The sequence below is a fragment of the Rhincodon typus genome, chromosome 14 (genome assembly GCF_021869965.1).
Source record: "Rhincodon typus isolate 14 chromosome 14, sRhiTyp1.1, whole genome shotgun sequence".
In the NCBI taxonomy this organism is placed as follows: Eukaryota; Metazoa; Chordata; class Chondrichthyes; order Orectolobiformes; family Rhincodontidae; genus Rhincodon; species Rhincodon typus.
Window position 1 is genome coordinate 24,827,084 of NC_063345.1, and position 21,687 is coordinate 24,848,770.

The following is a 21,687-nucleotide window of genomic DNA, read 5'->3' on the forward strand; positions in this document are numbered from 1 at the left end:
AGTAGAGATATTGGATGCATTGTTGGTTATCTTTCACAATTCTACAGATTCTGGAAATGTTCCTGCTGACTGGAAAGTCAAAAATATAAGTTCACTATTTGAGAAGGGACAATGGAGAACTACAAATCTGCTAGCTTGACCTCTGTACGAGGGAGATGTTAGAATCTATTTACCAGTCATAACTGGTAAAATCAGGTAGAGTTAAATAGTATTTCTGAAAAGGAAATCATATTTGACAAACTTGTTGGAGATTTTCGAGTCTGTTATTTGTAGCATGGACAAAGAAGAACCAGAAGATGTGGAGTATTTGGATATTCAGAAAGGCTTTTGACACAGGAAGGTAATTTCGAGGGCACGGTACTGGGGAGAATATACTAATACAGGTTGTTTGATAGGTAGAAAAAACAGAGAGTGGCAATAATATATCATTCCCAGGAAGGAAAACTATTAGTAGTGTGGTATCACAAGGGTTAGTGCTAAGTCCAGGAAAGAGCTGGTAAGAAAAGAATGGACTGAAGGCTGGGTCCTGTCAACTATTCTATCGGATAGCTGGGGCAGGTTGTTACAACAATTGGACAGCATTATAGTTAGTTCTTAATCATACCAGCTTTAATTCAACCAAATTAAATTTTTTAAGCTTTATATTGTAAAATTTTGACCGACCTTATTAGTTGCACAGTTCTGCATTGCAACCTGACAAACACTGCACTACACTATCCTCAATCTGTGCTGCAATAATTACTAATGGCAAATTACTAATGGCTTTACAAATATTCAATTCAAAATTTTATTTTAATTTAATTTCAATTTAAAATATTAATATCAACTGTGGTCCTTCTGAATGGCGCAGTAGACTCGAGGGACCGAATAGCCCACTCCTGTTCTCATTTCTTTTGATCTTATGGTGTGAAGCTGAAGTGTAATAAAGATGGCCAACAAAGGGCCATTTAATATTTTGATACAAGAGTGCATTCTCCAGTTATGCTTTTGCATTTATGTGGTAAAGGATACTACAGTTTGACTACTCTCTGAAAGAAGGAATTCCTCCATATCTCTGTCATATATAAGTGACTGCTTTCCTCCTAGACTCTCAAGTCCCCTGAGAATCTTATATGTTAAAATAAGGTTTTCTCTCATTCTTCTAAACTCTGTTGAACACGGGCCCATCTCTCAACCTCTTCTCAATGGAACAATCCTGTTAAGGAGCTATAAAAAAATTCTCTATTCCTTATCCAGAGGAACTTGTGTAAATGATGGGTTCTTGACCTTTGGCTCTGTGGAAATCAGTTAACTCAAGACAGACCTGGGATCAGTCAGGTAAATGTCTTGAATGGTACAGTACAGACATTAAAATGATATAATAAGCAGCTAAGCTGATGGGTCAGAGTTAAAATGTTCGTAATTGGAACATCTAAATAGCTAAAATTGTAAAGAGATTTGGTGAGACTCACGTTTAATGTAGACCATGGTGTGCTTCTCGTACTGCTCTTTGGAAGCGTTGTTCATTGTTTTGCATTTGTAAATTCCGGTGTTGTTTTCGGTCAAATTTCTCATACTAAGAAATAATGTTTTGGAGTAGTTTCCATAAACTTTCTGAGTGTATTCGTTCAGATTAATGTCCGATGAATTCAATGAGGACTGGTAATACCATGCAGGTTCATGCATTAAGAAATTTCTCACGAGACAGGTGAGATTTAGGTCGTCTCCCTCAGTTCGAGATTCATTGGCATTTGCTTTGAGGTACAAGTGATCTGGCTGATCTAATCGAAAACAGACAAAGACAGTGAACGAAACTGACACATTGAATCCTGTAGGCATTTCTGTAAAATATTTTCAGTGATTCTTAACAAGGGAGAGAATTTTTCAGCAACACAGTGTGGGGAACAGACTAAAACAGCAGATTTGACTTTGTTGCCAATTGATAAACTATCACAAGTTTAAGTGCGGTATTTCAATTCTTTGTCTTCCAAAGAATTATCAGTAGCAATGACAGAGACAATGTTACGTCACTAGCAACCCTCCAGTAATACAAGCATGCCAACTTTATTAAACAAAAGTTGAGGATCAACTTGTCAATACTTCCAACATATGACAATGGCAGGTAGTAAGGCTGAAAGAGATTTTTGGTCAGCCACATAATGGAAAGGATTTGGAACCTCTACCATCACTGCCCATAGTTCTGGACTACAACATGCATGTAAAAGAGGATGTTGCCATGGCAACTCAGATTTCATGGGGAATTGGGATGGGGTCATTTGGCTGCTGTGAATCAGATTGTCGTCAACAGGTATTCGGTCACCATTCTCTCTGGATTTGGGATCTGCCTCCTTGCCCTACCCATGGTGGAGGTCATGGTACTGAGGGTTTGACCTACCTTCTGGCAAAGAACTCCAGTAGAACTCAACTCTGCTTTGATCCTCTTTTGCTAATTTAATAAATTAGAGTTTTATAGTACAAATGTTGAGTTTGTTGCGACAAAACAGCACAGTACCACAAGTTAAATTTGAGTATCATTAACTCCGAGCATGAACTGGATGGGCAACAATGTTAAGATGGGGGTGGGTGGGTAAAATAGTGGCAGGGTGGTAATGTCAGTGGATGAATATTTCAGAGGACCAGGCCAAAACTTTGGGGACATGAGTTCAAATTCCACCATGGCTTTTGATGGAGTTTAAATTCAAATAATGAAACCTGGAATTGTAAGCTAGTTTCAGTTACACCAACCATAAAGCTTTCACCAATTGTTTTAAAAAATTATTTGGCTCATTACTAATGGATGCTGTTGATGGGCGTGTCCCTTCCTTGACCGTCCCTCCAGAGGTCTGAGTAGGGTCACTTTCTGGGCATACTCCCAGCCTGAAAATTTAGGCTGGGTAAGAAACACTCATGAGTGGTCCTTAATTGCCCTCTTAAGGGCTTTAATTAAGGAAAAACAGGTGGGCTAGCGTAGGCTGCTCCACTCCAACCATAAAATTGTAGAGAGGTGTGGGAAGATGGGAATGTAGTCTGATCATCATTCGAGGAATCCTATAAGCCCCTCCCTCCGCCCAAGCACCCAGCTGTAAACCTGTAAATGGGGTTTTATTGCTGGCAGGACAGAATGGACAGGTTTTTATTCTTTATGTAACCATGACAAAACAAATAAGTACTGCTTTTTTATCAGGGGAAGAAACTGACCTTAGCTCTGAGTTTCTTTACTGTTGTTATCAACTGAAAATAAATGTATGGAGATAATAGCAGAGAATCCAGTAACTGTGCCAATATGCACTTTTATGCGCACACTATAGTTTGGAGCTATGAAGTCTGATTTTAGAGTCCCTACAGTGTGGAAGCAGGCCATTCGGTCCATCGAGTCAACACTGACCCTCCGAGGACCATCCCAGCCAGACCCACCCGCTACATTTCCCACCCTAGACACTATGGGCAATTTAGCATGGCCAATTCAACTAACCTGCACATCTTTGGACTGTGGGAAGAAACCACAGCACCTGAAGAAAACCCACGCAGACATGGGGAGAATGTGGAAACTCCATACAGACAGTTGCCTGAGGCTGGAATCGAACCCGGGTCCCTAGCACTGTGAGGCTGCAGTGCTAACCACTGACCCACCGTGCTGCCCCATGATGTGATGATAAAAGTTCCAACATTTTTCCGTCACAAGGAATTTCTCTTGTTCTTACTACTTGCTATTGTCTTATATTGTAATAAACTTGCTTGGCTGCATTACCAATGCACCTTCCTTGGCCATCAAATCATAGAATCCCTACAGTACAGAAAGAGGCTATTTAGCCCATCAAGTCCGTACCGATCCTTCAGAGAGCATTCTGCCCAAGTGAAGCTGCCTGTCCTATCCCATTATTCAGGCATTTAGTATTGACTTAGTCTGCACATCTTTGGGCTGTGGGAGGAAACAGAGCACCCGGCAGAAATCCACACAGAAGTGTGGAGAACATGCAAACTCTACATAAACAGTCACCAAAGGCTGTAATTGAACCTGAGTCCCTGGCACTGTAAAGCAGCAGAGTTAACCACTGAGCCACCGTGCTCTCCAGTAAGTGCTGAATGAGACTCAAACCCATAGCTTCTTGCTTAGAAGCAGGAGGCAAGGAACTATCCACTGTCGCAAGAATTCGTAAAGCAAATGCACCACCAGAAAATGTAAACATTGTTGTGGAAAAATCAAATTATTGTTTGATTTGCACTTACCGAGAAACACAGGGCTTAGAAGTAGGAGAAGACCATTCAGTCCTTCAAACCTGCTTAGTCAGTCTATAATGTCATGGCTGATCTGGTTGTGTCTGAACTCCACTTGCCTGTCTTCCCTTCATACATTTGACTTGTCTGTCCAAAATCTATCTAACTCAGCCTTGAATAAATGCATTTGGAAAGAGTACTCCACAGGCGAATAATTCTCTGAAAGATCTTTTTCTTCTAATCTCCATCTTAAAAGGATCTCCATCTTATTCTCAAACTGGGTCCCCTAATTCTAGTCTCTGCCAAAAATAGCAAACATCCTCCTGTTGTCCACCTTACCAAGTTACCTCAGTTTCTTGTATGAATCAATAAGATCACTCTTCATCCTTCTAAACTCCAATGCGTATAGGGTCAACTTCTCCCCAGAAATAAATCCAGTGAAAATTCCCTGAGCTGCTTCTGATAAAATTAAATTAAATTTCAAATGAGGAGACCAAAATTCCAGATGTATTCTTACCAAGGCCCTATTCAACTGTAATAAAGTTTCCCTCCTTTGAAATTTCACTCCTATGCAATAAATGCGAACATTCCATTCACCTTCCTAATCACTTTCTACATACAGAGGGAATGAGGCAAAAAGGTGTTGGAAATTAATCAGCTTTAGTACAGCGGTAGTATCCCTATCTCTGCACCAGGAGTCCTGTGTTCAATCACCACTTGCTGCAGAGGTGTATCATAGCATCTCTGAACAGGTTGTTCAGAAATTGTCTACTAAAATTAAAGTATGTTGCTTGTGGTGCCATGATAGAGTTCCTATTCTGATCTTCCCATAGTTATTCGAGCACAGCAGTATTCATTATAGTTTTAGTGGGAAGAATGACAAATGGCAAATGAAAACTATAATGAATCTTGCTGAACTTGAATGACGAGTGTCATTTCTTCTGATGAAAGTGCGCTCGTCTTGAAATGTTAACTCTGTTTTTCTCCCTATAGATGCTGTCAGACCTGCTTTATTTCTCCAGCACTCTGTTTTTATTTTAAATGACAAAGTTTGTCCATTAGCTTGGGAATAGGAAGCAAAATAAGTGGAAGAGTTAAAAGCACCTTAGGTGTCGGGACACTTGCACTGGGAGAAACAACAGACATATCTATGTATTTATCAAGGATTTTAAAGGCTCTCCAAAATAATGGGCAATCAGGAAAAAAAAAATTTGTTCATTCTGCAAAAATGTCGACTTGATGAAGAATGTCGCAGAAAAGAGATTGAGGATGGATCTGGTGAGTATAGAAGAGATGTTGGAAAGAAATGAGATTTCAAATATTGAATGGGTCAATACAACTTGTCAGCTATTAAATTATCTTCCAGAAAGAAATGCTTTTCCAAAAATAATTGTTGGATGTCTTTGAAGAGGCATGCCTTGTGTTATGGATGATGAAAACAAAGAAATACTCACTTTGTAATCTTATTGATTTTTACTGTTTTCAAGATGGGGGTGCAATATACAGATTAATAAAGCTTGTATTAATATTAGTGTCCCTGCCTCTGGACTGTAAGGTCTAGGTTCAATTCCCACCTGTTCCAGGTGTGTGTCTTGGCATATCTGAACAGATTGATTTAAAAAACAAATGACTTGGTCCTCAACAGGTCAACCTCTTAATCTTCACTTTCACTGCTATTGGGATTTGGACTCTATCTGAAATGCTATAAAAAGAATACAAGGTCTTGCGGTGCAATGGCGCTGCCCGTACCCCAGGGCCAGAAGGTTTGGGTTTAAGTCTTACCTGCCCTGAACAAGTGGATTAAAAATAACTAAGGCTCTTGTGGTGCACTGGTATTATCCCTGTCTCAAATCTCTCCTGCTCATAGGTGTATTATAACTTGTCTGAACATTGTGATTAAAACAGAAATCCAAAAAATTATACAAAGAAGAGTCACCAGGAGGAGGGAGAGAGTGTATTTGAATGGTGAAGTAAGCTCTGTGTGAAGCAATAAAGGTATTTTGGTCTCTTTATGTTTTCACAAATAGGCTCAAGGATTCACCTGCATACTAACATTTTGTCATTCATGTACCAGGACACCCAAATTAATGTGTACAATCTGCCTCCATTTAAACACTGTTTCTCTTGCTAATGTGAATAAGTTTATATTTTCCCACATTTTACTCCATCTGCAAATTTTTTTGCTCAGTCATTTAACTCTGTATCCCTTTGCGGACTGCTTACCTCCTCCTGACAATTTACTTTTCTTCTTGCCTTGGTGTCATTGCAAATTCAACTTCTATACATTTAGTACCTTCAATTCAAGTCATAGAATGTGAATAGTTGAGTCCCCAGCACTGATGTTGTAGTTACACCTTGGCAAATTGGAAAAAAGGCCTTTTAGGCTACTCACTTCTGCTTGTTAGCTAACCAAATATACCCATGTTTATATATTATCTACTTCACCATATTCTTTCATGGTTTCCTGCTTTTTGTCTGGCTCTTTTGTTGAACATAGATATGACATTCGCTGCTTTCCTCAGCTATAATATTTGGGGCAATGTTCCTTGTGATTTACTGCTCAAAAATAGAACTTAAGGATGTATCTTCATATGCATGTACTTAATTTGGAAAATATTACTTATGCTCTTTGTGACATGCTTTTGGACTGTGTTTATATTTATATTACAACCTGGAAGCTCGAAGATTGTGCTTGACAAATAGGCTTCCATCTAATTTGTTTCTGATTACGTTTCTTCAAATCTAGCTTACTGTTTTACATGGAAATAAGCATGGATAGGGTAAATAGACACCTCGGGGTGAGGGAGTCCAAAACTAGAGGGCACAGATTTAAGGTGAGAGGGGAAAGATTCAGAAGGGACCTAACGGGCAACTTTTTCACGCAGAGGGTGGTGCGTGTATGAAATGAGCTGCCAGAGGAAGTGGTGGAGGCTGGTACAATTGCAACATTTAAAAGGCATCTGGATGGATATATGAATAGGAAGGGTTTAAAGGAATATAGGCCAAATGTTGGCAAATGGGACTTGATTTATTGAGGATGTCTGGTCAGCGTGGACGAGTTGGACCGAAGGGTCTGTTTCCATGCAGTACATCTCCATGACTCTATGACTCTATGACTCTAATAGAAAAAGAAAAGCTCAATGAAAATAAATCTTCGTATGTTATTTTTCTTTGCCAATGTTCAATCTTTTAGTTGTGACTTTTTTGAGGCTATGGTTCTAAAGATGTTACTAAACATCCAGACTGAGCAATGATTGGCTACTTCATTGTGCTGACAGTAATGCCTAATCCCATTTGGCTGTTATTTTCCAAAGTTGGTTCCTGGATTATGATAGGTTGCAGGACCTTTGACTCCCATTTTTCTCCTTCACCATCTCATGATTGTGAGGGGGCTATCTGCTTTGGATTTGTTATGCACAAGAAGCACATTAGCATTAATTTGGTTGTGTTTTCCTGTTCAGATCTGATCAGGATCTCTTGGAAAAATACTGTAATTCCTCATAATAAAGAGGAATAAAGTTAGAATTAGCAACTGAAAGTAGAATTTCTTAACTACAATGCCAACTACTATCTTGCTTTGCAAGTAACATTTTTGAACCGTGTCCAACAGGATAACAATGGTACACATCAGCAGAGAAGTCAATCTCTTTAAGCCTGTGAAGGGCTGTGTCATAGAATTGTGTAATAGGAAATCCCACAACTCTGAAGACAATTTGATTCAATTGAAAATACCACTTTGAATGTTGTTTAAGTAACATGAACAATACATAATCTTTATATGGTGGCAGGCATAGGCGTGCTCAGGATGTGTGAGAATGGGAAGGGCACCCACCAAACTAAAACTTACTCCCATCAACCAGGGCAATCAGGTTTAAATTCCTGTTTTTATAGTGCAGAAAGTACAATGTGTATAAATGAGCTTTAAATGTATATTAGTCTCTGTACCTAAACCGGAATAGTTGGAATACGATTGAAAGATGGTCAAAAAACTTTTAAATCAGAGAATTTGCCTCCAACCTGCTTCTGATATGCCTCTGCTATTTTTATATTGGCAGGCTGCATGCTTCATTGGAAAAATAGGACACTTCACTATGTTTAAATGGTGCAGATGGCAACTTCATTTATATTTATCAGCTGCTGGCTATTCTTACCAAGACCTGGGAAACCCTGCAGAGAGAGACATGCAGGTAAATGCTTTTTGGAGCAGTCCTTGTGGGCCAGGTGGAGCAGTAATGCTCCCCCATTCTATCGCACCTCTGACCCCTTCAGCATTCCCTCTGATAATCATGATTATCCTTGCAAATAGCTCCAAAGCTTTGGAATAAAATTAAACTTTCAAATAATTGTGCCTTATTAGCAGAGTACCCACAAAAGCCTGTTTTGTTACACTTTTACATAAACAACCCCTTCAGTGATCCATTTCTTAGGATACAAGCCAAAACAATTGCTGCTCACGGTCATTGCTGAGGATAATGAAAAAAGTACAACTTGTGACAGCCAATTAGTGTTCAAAAAGCACTCGTGCCCAAAAAAATAAAATATTGGAACAGAAAATTAATACTTCCTATATTTTCTGTTTTGAACAAGAATGAAATCTTTCAAGGAATCATGCTACAAGTAGGTCATCCTCTGACCACCTGGATTATATGTGAGACTGGTAAACATTTGAGTGAAAACATCAGTCACTTTGAAACATGGGGGAGTGCTGGGTGAATATTCTCCAGAGCAGATACTGAAAGGTTGGCTAGGTAAAGCACAGTTGGATCTCTGGAACTGGTTCAGAAACAAAGTTGCTGGAAATGCTCAGCAGGTCTGGCAGCATCTGAGAAGGAAAAAACAGTATTAACGTTTTGGGTCCTGAGGATGCTCTGAGGAAGGGTCACCGGACCTGAAACATTAACTCTGATTTTTTTCTTCACAGATGCTGCCAGACCTGCTGAGCTTTTCCAGCAACTTTGTTTTTGTCCCTGATTTACAGCATCCGCAGTTCTTTCGGTTCTCTGGTACTGGTTGTCTGTATTACTGAGAGGCTTGGGCATTTTATCCACAAAACGAAACATGATCAGTATAAGGTAACAAGATGTATAAAAGTATGATATTCATCAACATTTTGAGAGTAGGAGAACAGGAGCCATGTTAAAATTAGTCAGAGGTAATTACAACACTTGTTCCAAAATTTTACTTAATGCTGAGGATTATGAGCATGAAGAAGAAACTTTATAGGGTAGCAGTAGAGGCAAAAGTCAGGGGTGCCTCGAAGAAATGAATGCTGCCGTGGTAGGGGATTGTAGAATACCTCTAAATAGACAAATTATTTGCTGGTAGGAACTTCCTCATTCATATTTATCTGGAGATCTTGTGAAATGTAGAAAATCTATATGCCCCTTTCCTAGAACACAATGCAGCCAAGAGGCAGACAGATTTAATGACTGACTGTGCTAAGTTAACAAATTTCAAGAATTACTCCCTTACCTGAATGTCTTTTATGTATCCAGAATATTTTCAGGCCCTCAGTTGCTTTCTAAGCTGTTAGATCTTGCTGCTTCTAAGGCCACAATAGGTGCCTGCAGACTATTGGTGCTATTCCAATTTGCCATGAGCCTGTTGCTGGTGATATCCACTGTGGTGGCATCACAAAATAATCGTTTAAGTCTAAACTGAAGGCACGTGTCGCAGTTAATTTGTCATGTGACTTTCGGAAGCAGAGACAAGACAAATTATGGGCCAGGATTTTCATGGAATTGTGGATGCTCTCTGGCAATTTCAAAATGTCTAGCAGGACATAGATATGCAACTCTCATTTCTAACGTTGGTCAGTAGGGGACAGTGGGCAAGGTGTGAATCACACGGGAGGGAAACCAAACTCACCAGGACCATTTAAGCACAGTGTTAAGTTAATACAGGATCCAATTATTTTGTTGCAAGTGTCTTAATCTGCAGCTTGGCACTCACAAAGGATTGTGTAGAAATAAATAATCATGACGAGTGGACAAAGTCCGTTTAATCTCCCAAATCTAATATTTTCAAAACTCTTGCTCTTTGAACTGTAAAACTAAAAGCTGCCAGGGATGTAAAAATAACCCAGTCGAACTATTTTGATTGACAATCCAATTGGTGGAGCGCCTTTTTGTGAAATTTCAATGCAGTTATTTATTGACATATCCCTATTAACTGTGAATGCTTGGCTGATTCTAAAAAGAACAATTATCTCAGCAGAGATAGTAAGAACTGCCGATACTGGAGTCAGAGATAACACAGTGTGGAGCTGAATGAACATAGCAGGCCAGGCAGCATCAGAGGAGTAGGAAAGTTGACGTTTCGGGTCGGGAACCTTCTTCAGAATTTCTGAAGAAGTGTCCCAACCCGAAACATCAACTTCGCTAATTATCTCAGCAGGGTGTTCTAAGTTCACATTAACAGCTTAAAGAAGCTATTAAAAGATGTGTTTTTTGAAGGGAAGTTTGTTTATAAGTGATCGCTATGTGAGGATGTTTTATGCTTTCATGAACAGGAGTTTATTTCACCACTGACTGTGTGTGAATGAGAGCAGCTTAGATTTTTGGACATGTATCTTTTTCGTCCACATAACTCCTGTGGTCTTACCATGGTGGATATTAGGACAGCTAGCATGGGGCCGTAGAAAAGGGCATAGTTGGCATTGATTTGTCATGGAGGGTGTGAGAGTCATGGGATGTGTGTGTTTGTGGGGGAATGAGGGAATGTGAATGGTGTGGTATTGGTGGCCTAAAATCTTATAAAGCTACTGGGCAAATTTGCAGAATATTGAGACAGGCCACTTATCTTGACTCCTCTCCCTTGTGCCTTACTAGCGTCTGCTTCTAGGTTTTGCTTGCCTGACTTCATCCTGCACCATCCCAGAAGCAATAACCGTGTGATTCAGGCCACTTTTTACTACGGCAGATTTGGTGAGTCACAAAATTTCCAACTCAAATTATCTGCCTTGGTAATTGAATCTGGCCCTGTGTCTCAGAAATAACCAGTTCATTTTAAAACTTTTCAATCTAACATTTGTGTATTGCTAGCAGTGCAAGAAAGTCACAACTGATTGATACTGTGATGAAGAGTCACTGGACTCGAAATGTTAACACTGCTTTCTTCCCACAGATGCTGCCAGACCTGCTGAGCTTCTCTAGCAATTTCTGTTTTTGTTTCAGATCTCTAGCATCTGCAGTTCTTTGTTTTATAATGATTTTTTTCCTGCATAAAATATTAACAAGCTGACAAAAGAATTGAATTGAATAAAGTTTTTTTGATTACAGATAATTCCTTACCTGTAATGTAAAAGTTAATTCTTCTGCGGTCTTCACCATAATCATTCGTAGCTATACAGTAGTAAATCCCTGACACCTTGGCTTCAGCCACAGTTAGAGTGCTTATCGTCTAAAACAACAGAAAGAGGTTCCACACATTAGCTGAATATAGTAAATCTGTTCTTTAAAATGTCAATAAAATCGGTGTCATGTCTTATGTTAATGGAAGACAATTGGACTGCATAGATCCTGCAGAGTTGATGCACTGACGTGAGAAATTTTGAAAGTTCAGTGAAAATAGTTGTATTTGCAGTCAGAAAAGCAACCCAGAGAACGCTAGACGTCTAAGAATATTCAAGATTGGATAAGAAGGAAAAGAGAAGCTTTTAACAGGTACAAAGGGAGCAAATCAGAGTCTGAGTGGAGTATGAAAAGTACAGGGGGGAGCTTAAGAAAGCAATTAGGAATGGAAAGGGGGTCATGAAAAAACACTGGCAGGTAAGATTAGGGAGAATCCTAAGATATTCTATAAATACATAAAGGGGAAGAGGATAGCCTAGAAAAGAATAGTGCCTATTAGGGACCAAGACGGTATTCTGCACATGAAGCTGGAGGACATTGACAGGGTATTAAATGAGGGCTTCACATCTGTCTTCATACTGATGAAGAAGGATGCAAGTGCAGAAGTTTATACTGGCCTTGGAAGCAGTTGAAAATAGATTTATGATGCTGATTCCTGGAATGAAAGGATTGATTTATAGAGAATAGCTAAACAGTTTGGGTCTTTGCTCATAAGACTTTAGGAGAATGAGAGGGGTGATTTTATTGAAACAGACAAAATTCTGAAGAGGCTTAACAGGGTGAATTTTGAGAAGGCATTTCCTCTAGTTAGGGAATATCAAACTAGGGGACATAGTTACAAAATAAGAGACTTCATTTAAAAGTGGGGTGTGAAGTAATTTTTTTCTCTCAAAGAGAAGTGAATGTCTGGAATTCTGTACCCCAGACTGTTGTGGAGACTAGATCACTGAATGTAATCAAAGAAGAGATAGATAAATTTTTGCAATATCAAGGAGTTGAAGGTTATGAGGAGCTGGTACAAAAGACGAACTGAACCTGGGCAAATCAGCCAAGATTTTATAGAATGTCAGGGTAGATTTAAGAGTCTGAATGGCCTACTCCTGCTCCTATTTCTTATGTTCTAATGTTCTAAAAATGTAATTATTTCTGGTAACTCACAGTAAATGTTCTGCAGAGTCTACAAAGGTATACAAAGCATGCTTTGATCAGTTTTCTTAAAGTGAGGTGATTGAAAGTCTTTTGCCATCTCTTTTCAACTTTAGTATCAAGAGACAAAGTTCTTTTCACTGGCTTGCACAGGCTGTCTTTTACAACTAATAATTAAATGACTTTCTGCACTGAAGTCGGAAACTAAGTACCATCATGTCTTTGGAAAATAATCGATTTAGTCCATTCACAACTATCAAATAATGTTCTGATATGAACTCTCCTGTTCTTGGACTATAATGAGATCAATATTGCTTCATATCACTGTCATCCTCCAAGGGAAAAAAAGCACTCCAATTGTATTGTATATCAGCATGGCTATTCGATGTTTGCAAAAATTTAACAATAAGGTGCATATTATCATTAAAAGGCACCTGTAAACATGTGTGTGTGTGTGTGTGTGTGTGTGTGTGTTAGAAATGACTGAACAGAAGATGATTAACAGTTTCACAAACAGTCATGAGAAAAGGACAGTGAGATGTAGTAACATTTAAAATATAGCATATACAATTCTGTCCTAAACTCAGTTGCAAGTATACCAAACATTGCTTAACATATATGGTGGAAAGTTGTGGTAAGGATTTCAGGACTCTTTCGTAAACTGTGGGCGATTGGAAATCAGTTATTAAATCCAGTTTCTAAATGGTTTTAAAATTGTTTTATATCCTTGTCTCAGTGTCATAGCTAAATGAATTAATTTTCTTTGAAAACACTTTGGAATTCTACTGTGGGAATTTATGTTCTAACTATGATATCATGAGAAGTTCACCAATGTGGCCTTTCATTCCCGAGAACAGAAGCCGGCCCATCATTGGACTGGAAATGGATATGTATTTCTTCCAAAAAAGTAGATAAAGAAACAATTGCCTTAAAATTAAGCCTGCCCATATCCAGTTGACATATATGGCTGGTTGATACCCAATTTGGGTGAAGGGTGTTAAGCTTGAATTCCTGAGAAAAATGAGTTAGATGCAAAAATGATGCATTCAAAATTTAGGAGGAACAGATAGGAAAGTTCACATTACCATACTGATATTGATGAGACTGTTTGAGGTAGAAAGAATTTGAAGCTTAGAGTTAAGGAAAAGATCATTCTTCTGGTATCTTATTGATAACCCCTCCCAAATTCTATATCAAAATGTTATAGAATGCATAGAGGTAAATCACACAATGCACCTTGCACAGCTGAAATCCACCTGTCTGCTGTTAATAGGGCAGAGCTTCCACTCAGCTAAGCTGGTTCTTCTAACACAATACCCTTGAAATGTGTGGAACTATCACAGAGAAACCACTGAATTTTAAATGTGCATCATGTAGAGTGCACATTGAATTTTTAGGGTCTTTCACACAACACCGTGCTGAAAGCCATCCTCACTAATAAAACTGAGCACAACCCCAAGACGAATGAATCACTATTCAGAGATTCTGCTAATTGCACTGCAGGGCTTTGAGAGACTCAGAACATTTAAGCTGGCTCACCACAGTCTAGTGAAGAAATTCCTTCTCATTTCTGTCCTAAACAGCCTACCCCATATCCTTCGACCGTGTCCCCTGGTTCTGGATTGATGTTGCGATGAAGTATTCACTATTTGGTGATTAAAAACACTTTCAGCTGTATTGATCAAATTGCACCATATTACCTTAACTTTTTAAGCTGTCAAGGATTTTCTTAAAGCAAAACACATGTTTTAAAAATCGAGGTTTTAAAATGTTGCCTGATTATGCTGATTTTGCACTCCGATATGCAAGTATGTTTGAATTGAAAGTTAACAAAATAAAACGTTTCCCAAATGAGTGCAATTGTTTTCCTAAATTTGTCGTTACTTTTCCATCAATGTCCAAAGTAGAAACTATATCCTAGTTTATTTTACACTCTCAACTGCTTTTACAAACAGAACATGTACAATATTGATTGCAGAAGCTGTGAATCAAACAAAAGAGTTGGATCAGTATGTTAGGGCTGGTAGTACATAAATTGGCATTTGAGCGCTCCAGGTTATGGGTTGATGATGAAATTTGATGTATACTTGGTATTGACTAAAAGAAAAAAGATAAATATTGACTCAAATAATATTCTGGAAATGTGCATTTCAATCACACTCTAAAAGAAATTAACATTTTATATAAGATGCCAGAATTGGTGTATATTTCCACAAAAATATTAATCCATCTTTATCTTTAAACCTGCTGTGCAATATGTGATATTAATTTATATAGTACCTCAAAGGACTAAAGAAACTACATAAATGTGACTCACCAACTGTGCAAACCACATGTTTCACATATAAATCTATGTTTCCTTTCTTGTGCTACATAATTAATGGCTTACAAATGTTCCTGGAGCTGTTCAAAATATCCCTGTGACATTTTGAAATAACTAACACAATGGTATCTGTTGAGTCAATTTTTCAGAATTTTTGATTGTACTTGTCTATCTGGAAATGATTTTGGATTGAATTGTGCACTATATTTTAAAGATATGTAAATTGACATGGAGTTCAAAACACTCAAGCTATAAACATTGAAGTTGTTCAGTGGTGTAGTGGTAATGTCACTAATTTGGTAATCCTCAAAGCCCAGGCTAATGATCTGGGGGCATGGGCCTGAATCGACCATGGTAGATGGTGAAATCTGAAATTTAAAAAAAAGTCTAGAATTGGAAGCCAGCTGAAAGGTGACCATGTATTCATTGTCAATTATTCAAATTGTTTAGTTTATTTTAGGTAAGAAAATATGCCATCCTTACATGGTTTAGCCTACACATGACTCGAGACCCACACTCAGCTGCCCTCTGAACTGGTTAGTCCCAATTGGTTGTGTCAAACCATTAAGAACTGTGCAGTGTTCAAGGACTTCAATGATTCACAAACGTGACTCACTACCACATTCTCCAGACCAGTTAGTGATGGCCAATAAATGCTGGCCTAACCAATGATGCCCACATAAGATGAACAAATAAAAGAAAAGCAAGATGAATTACTTAGGAATATCATCTCATACAACTATATTGAGGGTCAATTGCCTTATTTGCAACCCAGTAACAAGATGACCTTTATTCAGGTTAAAACATTAGGAGATGGATTCTTTAAATTCAGAACCTAAGGCGTGAGGAGAGTTAATTGGCATTAGTGACAGACCTGCGAATGAATTGCTGACAAAGGAAGAAATTAGCATTGCAGATCTTCGCCTGGCTAAGATCACAGAGAAGAGAACAAAGGACATATGGACAGTTCTGCTTTAAACATGAGACTGTCAGTTAAACCTGAAAGATATAGCTGGAAGATAAAATGCAAAAGGACAATATTTGTAATAGAAATTGTTAGAAAGAAAGTCATGCCAAAAACAAGAAAGCTGAGTGTACAATTTTAGAGAAAAGTGAAATTGAATTGAGTAGGTGGAATTTGCTTTGACTGGAGGTCTACTTGCTGCCTGAAGTGATCTGAATGCAAAATGTTACAGTCTGCCCACTGAAAAGTTTGTTTCTCAGTTTTAAAGTGATGCTTTCTCTGCTGATAGGCAATAAGTGCCCTGCTGTATCTTTCTCTCCCAGCAACAATAGTTTTCACCTTGCTACTGGAGGAAAGTAATCTAGGGTCATAATAGGCTGGGTGGTAGGAGGAAGATTCTGCCAAATCACCGTGACCATCCCCACTCCCAGCAGAGAAAATCCAGGTCCGTTTTCTTTCAAAAAATTCTGCCTCTGACTTTTGTGTTTTGCGAATCCATGATTGTGCCAGTATTTGTAGCCCTTCAGACCATCTCACTAATGGAAGAAAGCTATAAAAGAGAGAAGGCTTGAGGAGGAGAGAATAAAAGGAAACCAGGTAAAATATGTTGAAAATATTTACCAACATGAACAGTGAGAACAGAGCTGCAAGTTTGGGTCTGCAGCAGGGGGTGAGGGTATCAACAAGAGGGAAAAACACTTGATCTCATCCTCACCAATCTGCCTGTCACAGATGCATCTATCCATGACAAAATTGGTAAGTGTGACCACTGCACAGTCCTTGTGAAGATACAGTCCCATCTTCACATTGAAGTTACATTATCTTATGTTGTGTGGCTTGGTGAATGGGATAGATTTGAACTGATCTAGTAATGTAACACTGGGTGTCCAGGAGATGGTGTAGGCCATCAGCAACCGAATTGTACTCAAATACAATCTCCAACCTCATATTCCTGCTCTACCATTGCCTTCAGCTAAGAGTCCGAGTGGATGATCCATCTTGCCTCCTCCTTTTAGGCCTCAACCAGCTTGGCCAATATTGGTACAGTCAAGTCATGCTTGGTGATGGACATTGAAGTTCAGAATACATTCTGTGCTAGTCACCCTTGGTGCTTCCTGCAGATAGTGTTAAACATGGAGGATTACAGATTCATCAGCTGAAGAATGGGGAGGGTGTGAATGTTTGGGGGTAATAGTGTGACGTGGTAATCAGTAGGAGGTTTCCTTGCCCAGCATGAAAGATGCCAATCTTCAGCCAATTCAATTCACTCCTTGTGGTATCAAGAATAGGCTGGAGGCACTGGATACTGCATAGGTTTTGGCCCTGAAAATATTCCAGCAATGGGACTGAAGATGCGCACCAAAACTTGCTGCACCCCTGGTCAAGTTGTTCCAACACAGCTGTAACACTGGCATTTACCAGACAATGTGGTCATTGTCCAGGGCTGTCCTGCACACAGAAAGCGGGACAAATCCAACTTGATCAATTACTGCCCCATCAGTCTATCTTAGTCTTCAGAAAAATGATGGAAAGAACAGTGTTATAAAGCAGCAATTGAGGATAGAACATAACCTGCTCGTCAGTGCTCAGTCTAGGTTTCACAAAGACCAGTTAGCTCCTGAACTCATTACAGCTTTGTTTCAAACACTGCCAGAAGAGCTTCACTCCAGTGGTGAGGTGAAGGTCGCTGCCCTTAATGTCAAGGCAAAATTTAACCGAGTGTAGCATCACAGAGCCCTAGAAAAATAATAGTCAATTAGAGTCCACTTGTTGGAGTCATACCAAGAAAAAATGAAAATAGTTGTGGTAGTTGGACATCAGTCATCTTGGTTTCAGGGTATCTCTGCAGGGGTTCCTCAAGGCAGTGTCCTCAGCCCAATCATTTGCAGCGCTTTATCAATGATCTTTTCTCCATCATAAAGTCAGAGTGGGGATGTTCACTGATGTGTCCCTGACACAGGAAAGATATCGTGAAACTTGAAGGGGTTCTGAAAATATTTACAAGGATGTTGCCAGGGTTGGAGGGTTTGAGCTATAGGGAGAGGCTGAATAGGCTGGGACTATTTTCCTTGGAATGTCGGAGGCTGAGCAGTGACCTTATTAAGGTTTATAAAAATCATGAGGGGCTTGGACAGGGTAAATAGACAAGGTCTTTTTCCTGGGGTAGGGGAGTTCAAAACTAGAGGGCATAGGTTTAAGATGAGAGGGGAAAGATTTAAAAGGGACTTAAGGGGCAACTTTTTCATGCAAACAGTAGTCCATCTATGGAATGAGCTGCCAGAGAAAGTGGTGGAGGCGGGTACAATTACAACATTTAAAAGGCGTCTGGATGGGTATATGATTAGGAAGGGTTTAGAGGGATATGGGCCAAATGCTGGCAAATGGGACTAGATTTATTTAGGATATCTGATCGGCATGGACAAATTGGACTGAAGGGTCTGTTTCCATGTAGTACATCTCTGTGACTCTATAATTGCACAATGTTCAGTACCATTCGTAACTACAAGTGCCAATATAAGAGAATCTAACTATCACCATTTGACATTCAGTGGCATTATTACCATTGAATTCCCTACTATCAATGTCCTGGAGGTTGCTATTGACCAGAAACTGAACTGGACTCGCTACATAAATACAGCAGATAGAAAAGCAGTTTAGGTGCTAGGAATCCTGCAAAGAGTAACTCATCTGCTGCCTCCCCAAAGCCTATTCACTAGCTACAAGGCACAAGTCAGGAGTGTGATGCAACAGTCTCCACTTGCCTGACTTAGTGCACCTCCAACAGAACTCAACAAGCTTGACACCATCTGACAAAGTGATCTGCTTGATTAGCACCACATCCATAAACATCCAGTCTTTCCATCGATTATGCACAGTAGCAGCAGTGTGTACTATCTATAAGATGTACCACAGAAAATTACCAAGGCTCCTTAAACAACATCTTCCAAACCTATGACCACTGCTGTACATATGGACAAGGTCAGCATGTACATGGCAATACTACCACCTGCAAATTTCTCTTTAAGCCACTCACCATCAAGACTTGGAAATATCTTGCCATTTTTTCTCTGACATTGGATCAACACCTTGGGAACTCTCTCCCTAACAGCTTTATGGGTGTAGCCAAACAAATGGTCTCAGCAGTTCAAGAAACTGACTCACCACCATTTTCTCAATGGCAATTAGGGATGTGCATTAAATGGTCACTCACCTGGTGAAGCCTACAACGCTGATTGAATGAAAAGAAGTTCCCAAGTCCGTCAATTTGTTGCTCTTGGCACATGTAATCAAGTCACTCATCATAAGTATAGATAGGAAGAACTGCCGGTGCTGGAGTCAGAGATAACAGAGTGTGGAGCTGGAGGAACACAGCGGGCCAGGCAGCATCAGAGGAGCAGGAAAGTTGACGTTTCAGTGCTCCTCCAGCTCCACACTGTGTTAACTCATCATACATGGTTGTCTCTGCAATTTTGGCAGATAAAGCTTGCTCAGGAAATGCATTATTAAGAAATATTTTCACTCAGACTTCCAGAGGAATAATTAGATTCCGCCCTGATTTCAGAGCAAAGGTGCTTCAGAAACTGAAGACCCAAGTTGAGCAGCTTGATCTGTCGCTGACTTTCCCTAACTGAAAAATCCAAACACAAACTCCATGCCCGTAAGTATTGTTCATTCATTATAGCCATAAAACCCAAGCATAAAACAATCAAGTGTTCCCATGTACAACAAGTCCAGGAATTAACTGCAAAATTGTGGTTTTGAAGAAAATTGGCTGACGTGGAGAGGATGTTTCCTCTTATGGAAGAATCTAGAACTAGGGGTCATTGTTTAAAACCTAGGCGCTGCACATTTAAAACAGATGAGCAAATTGTTTTCTCTAAGTGTTGTAAATCTTTAGAACTCTCTTCTTAAAAGGGTCATGGAAGCAGAGTCTCTGAATATTTTTAAGGTAAGAGGATAAACTCTTGGTAAGTAATGAGGTGTAAGGTTATCAGAGGTAGACCAGATGCAAATTTGAGATTGCAATCAGTTCAGCCATGATAGTATTAAATGGGGCAGCAGTCTCAAGGGGCTGAATGGCCTAGTCCTGCTCCTTGTTCATATGTTTGTAATTGCCTCATTTTTAAGAGTAAATTCCAATGTCTTTCATTGACCTTTCGAAAAGCAATCCTGGCATCCCTGCAATTTTTCAAACTCTACTGCACAAAAATTATTAAATATGAAGTGTCTCCTAAACAAATTAACTACAAATAAGTAAACTAGACTCAAGGAGAGTCTGCAGTCAGAAACGGTGCCAGCCTGTTTTCAAAGGCTGAAATATGCAGTTTTTGGAATCAAGTTATCTTGCAGTGTTTCAGATCAAAGAAGGTTTTAACATTGGCACTTGAGATCTGTTTTGAATTAATTTAGAATGGTTTTGAAATTGATAGATAGAAGATTTATCTACTTTCTCAAAGATCCTCTAACCTAATACCCTACCGCTTTTGAGGTATAGAAACACACCGAGACTTCAAAATCATACTTAGCTTTGTAGAGAATGGTAAAAATGTTAGATTGAGCCTTCAGCGCTCTAAATTAAATAATGTTTGTGGCTGAACTCTCCTAAATTAGAGAAAGAATAAAAGTTGCTTATGGTAGCAAATACCTGATTCAATAACATTAAAATATTCAGTGACTAATTCCTTGCGTCCAGGTAAGAATTGATGGAGTGACTGCCTGCTTTTCCCACACCTTATTTGACCACAACAATTTTGTTTAAATGAAGAGTATGCTACTTTATTCAGTGAGTGTTTAACTCTTCAAGTGCTGTGCTGGAAAGAGTGCACAAAAATATATTTTCAAACAGAAGAGTCATTTATTGTGCTTAACACCAGATTTAAATGAATCTAATAAAACAGCACTGACTCTCACACATATATTAAAGGGTTCACACACTCTCTTTCACACACACACACAAAAGTTTCAAAGTGGAGGATAAATTAAGCTTTTTTTTAAATGTCAAAAGCATCAGTTATATATGGGTTTGGTAAATTGATGCCTTGATTGGTTTAAGATTAGTCTGAAGTGTCTTTTTGGGTTTTGTGTTAGATGATTTACGGATGTTGATGGATGATTTCTAGCTTTTTATCTTCTGGAGCGAGCAGCTGAATTTGATTCTTAAACACTGCCTGAGGTGCCAGAACAGCTAAACAACAGGGAAGGTTCGAACTTCCAGGATTGATTGCAAGAGAGCGAACGATGACTCTGGGACCTTCCATTTTAGCGTCTCTTCTTTTCTGATCTGATGAAAAGCAGCTTCTTAAACGTGAGAGGGTGAGTGGGCTTTGTCATGTGATTTCCTCTCATCAACCACTAATTATTCAAACATGGTCATAACAGGTTGATTCCAGGTCTGTGGTTTAGTTGTGCTTAGGTTAGAGTTGGAAGAGTTCCCTCCTTAGCCAGGGTTCATTGCCCAAAGCAATTGCATCTAATGACTTGTTCCACAGCCCAGTTGAATAAACAGGTACTGTTTTGATGTTTTGTGAATGGGTCAGGAGATGTGACCACTTGGATTCCTTTAAAGTGATTATCTCTGATAGGTTCTTCTAGACAGCTTGCCTCTGTTATTAGTGACTTTGGAATTTTTAGGATAGAATGATGCAAATATACAACTGTCTTGGAAGCTGGTGGTTAAGCCATTTCTAAAGAATTGTTGACAACAAGGT

General features: G+C 39.2%; 1 protein-coding gene across 2 annotated transcripts in view; it reads right to left on the bottom strand.

Annotated features, from left to right (window-relative positions):
• kdrl (kinase insert domain receptor like) overlaps nucleotides 1-21,687 on the bottom strand; it is a 181,133-nt gene that overhangs the window by 58,440 nt on the left and 101,006 nt on the right. For both annotated transcript variants that reach the window (XM_048605338.1, XM_048605339.1), the window contains exons 12-13: nucleotides 11,487-11,595; nucleotides 1,452-1,760 (exon numbers count right to left, since the gene is read on the bottom strand). In XM_048605338.1, the coding sequence (XP_048461295.1) occupies nucleotides 1,452-1,760; nucleotides 11,487-11,595 (418 nt within the window). The remainder of the gene's footprint in view (nucleotides 1-1,451; nucleotides 1,761-11,486; nucleotides 11,596-21,687) is intronic.